The 2278-nt window shown below is 35.9% G+C and overlaps 1 protein-coding gene across 1 annotated transcript in view; it reads left to right on the forward strand.

The window, feature by feature from the left end:
- Positions 1-215: 215 nt before the first annotated feature.
- The window catches only part of LOC111473113 (putative ion channel POLLUX-like 2), an 8803-nt gene continuing 6740 nt past the window's right edge, over positions 216-2278 (forward strand). Inside the window, exons 1-5 of the mRNA XM_023118687.1 lie at positions 216-475; positions 808-881; positions 1242-1360; positions 1541-1824; positions 2076-2147. Of these exons, the coding sequence (XP_022974455.1) occupies positions 387-475; positions 808-881; positions 1242-1360; positions 1541-1824; positions 2076-2147 (638 nt within the window). The 5' untranslated portion in view covers positions 216-386. The remainder of the gene's footprint in view (positions 476-807; positions 882-1241; positions 1361-1540; positions 1825-2075; positions 2148-2278) is intronic.

Raw genomic sequence — 2278 nt, forward strand, 5'->3', positions numbered from 1 at the left:
CAAATATTTAAAATTCAACTTCTAGATTTAAATAAAATGATATAACTTTTTTATTATTATTTAAAAATTAGGATTAAAATTGATTTTGAATGATTAATTTTAAAATTTATTAAAGTAGAAAATTAATATAAAATAAAATTCATATTAATGACGTAAATATTACCAAATAGTATTTTAGAGGAATAAATTTTATTCGATTAAAGAAAAGAAAAATGTACGGTACAGCGGTGATCAAATTTCCGTCTGCAAGTAATATAATATGGAATTCACCGGGCGTTCTCTACTCATCTGTCTTCTACTCTCTTCAATTCCGCCATTGCCGCCATTACACAGCCTCCTTCCACCACCGTACCTGCTGCCATTACGGAGCATCGCGCAAGACCCAAATGCTTCTGCAACATCGCTGCTCGCACTTGCGCCTTCCGCCGTCGCCACCTCGTCGACTCTATCGGAGCATTCCGTTTTCGACTTCCAGGTATTTTCTTCATATCCAATCTTCAATTCTCTTGTTCTATCCATTTTTCTTTAGTACGAGCTATCTTCGACTTCAATAAATGGTATTCGACTTAATCACTTAGATTTTCGCGCGTGTTGAACCGTTGTTGTCAAGTAGTTGACCAATTTATTGCGGATTGAAATTTGTTGCGGATTTGAAACTCTGCCGCTTTTATAATCATTTAATCTCGGCTAGTTCTGCTCTGCTACGAGTTTATAAGATTTTCTGTCTGTAAATAATATTGTCCGACTTATTCTTTCTAATTTATTGCATAGTTAGATTTGTTACAACTGTTTCAACACTTTTTCTAGGAGAACATTGACATGTCAACTTTGGCGGATTGACCATTCGAATTTCAATGCACGCCCTCTCATTGCCGGTGATGGTGAGTCTGTTAGGAAATTACTATCAATGCTCGGTGAAATTGTCTTTTTCCAGCAAATTATCTATTTTAGACTTGTATATTTGAGTTTTCAAGACAATTTGGTTTATTTTCCATTTTCAGTGTAATTGAAATCGCTATCATTTCACCTTTTCATAACTTCTTTCTATGTATTACATAGATGTCTTTGGAATCAATTTGTCAAGCAGCATTGATCCCTTGTTCTACTTCTTAGGCATTGAACACGGCAGATCCGTCGCACTTTTACTTTCCTGATGATGGTGACTTGTTCTACTTCTTAGGCATTGAACACGGCAGATCCGTCGCACTTTTACTTTCCTGATGATGGTGATTTGATGGCAGGGACACGGGAAGCCTGTTCGCATAGGAAACTTGGTGGGGTACATACTACAACGTGTACAAGCAGTTTAAATGACCAGAATGCCAGTGTAGATAGAGTTAATCCGAATATATTTTCTCAGGTGAGTGTTCGATGATAGACTGAAAATCTGATTTGGATTATTGTTGCCTGCCGAATGGATAAACTATATGTCCCCCCCCTTTTTCTCTTATTTTACCGAGAGCTTGCTCATTATATAACCCATGCTTGTAGTTCACGGAATTGGTTGATTGCTAATAATGATGCACTGGAATTGTATCAGGGTACCCAAGCTAAAGTTGCGGTCAAAGTTATATTTGGATGCTGCCTTTTCAGCTTGACACTAACCTCTGTTAAATCTATAGGCAAAACTGCCCAAGAGATATTTCCCTATCTCGTTCAAAATGTTGGGGAGTTTAGCTTGCCATTTGCAAGTGTATCCAATACCTTGAATAAACCGACACCCCTTCAGTTGGATGTATACTTCCCTGCATTTCATGAAATCAAATTGAGTTTCGCACGACTGATATACCTATTCAATATCCAACTCGAAAGAAATGTTGGCACGTAAGTGAGGTGCATATTTGTTGCCATGGTTCATATTTTATGGAATGGTTGCCACTCATCTAAACTGATGCTGTAATAGACTGCAAATGTGATAAAAGAAATAGAGAAACTGCAAGAACAATGTATTTCATGAATGTACTGCACCACTCTTTCTTTTTTTCATTATTTTTTTTCCAGAAGAAATTCATGTTCTATTAAGATTGAAATATCATTTGATTTTTTCTTTTGTTTTTTTAATGTTCAATTTAAAGGTTCTTAGTGGTGCTCCTTGTGGCATGCATCTCATTTATTTTGATGGGTGGTTTTCTGTTCTTCAAGCTCAGGTACTCTACTTTTCTTCCTTTTTGGCCTAGTACTAAACTTCAGCTTCAAATAGAATTTATACTGTAAATAGTAAGATCCGATCTATAACATATTTAACCCTTCCAATGTAAGTCTTGAAAAAAAAAAAAAA

Source organism: Cucurbita maxima, unplaced genomic scaffold, assembly GCF_002738345.1.
Source record: "Cucurbita maxima cultivar Rimu unplaced genomic scaffold, Cmax_1.0 Cma_Scf00103, whole genome shotgun sequence".
In the NCBI taxonomy this organism is placed as follows: domain Eukaryota; kingdom Viridiplantae; phylum Streptophyta; class Magnoliopsida; order Cucurbitales; family Cucurbitaceae; genus Cucurbita; species Cucurbita maxima.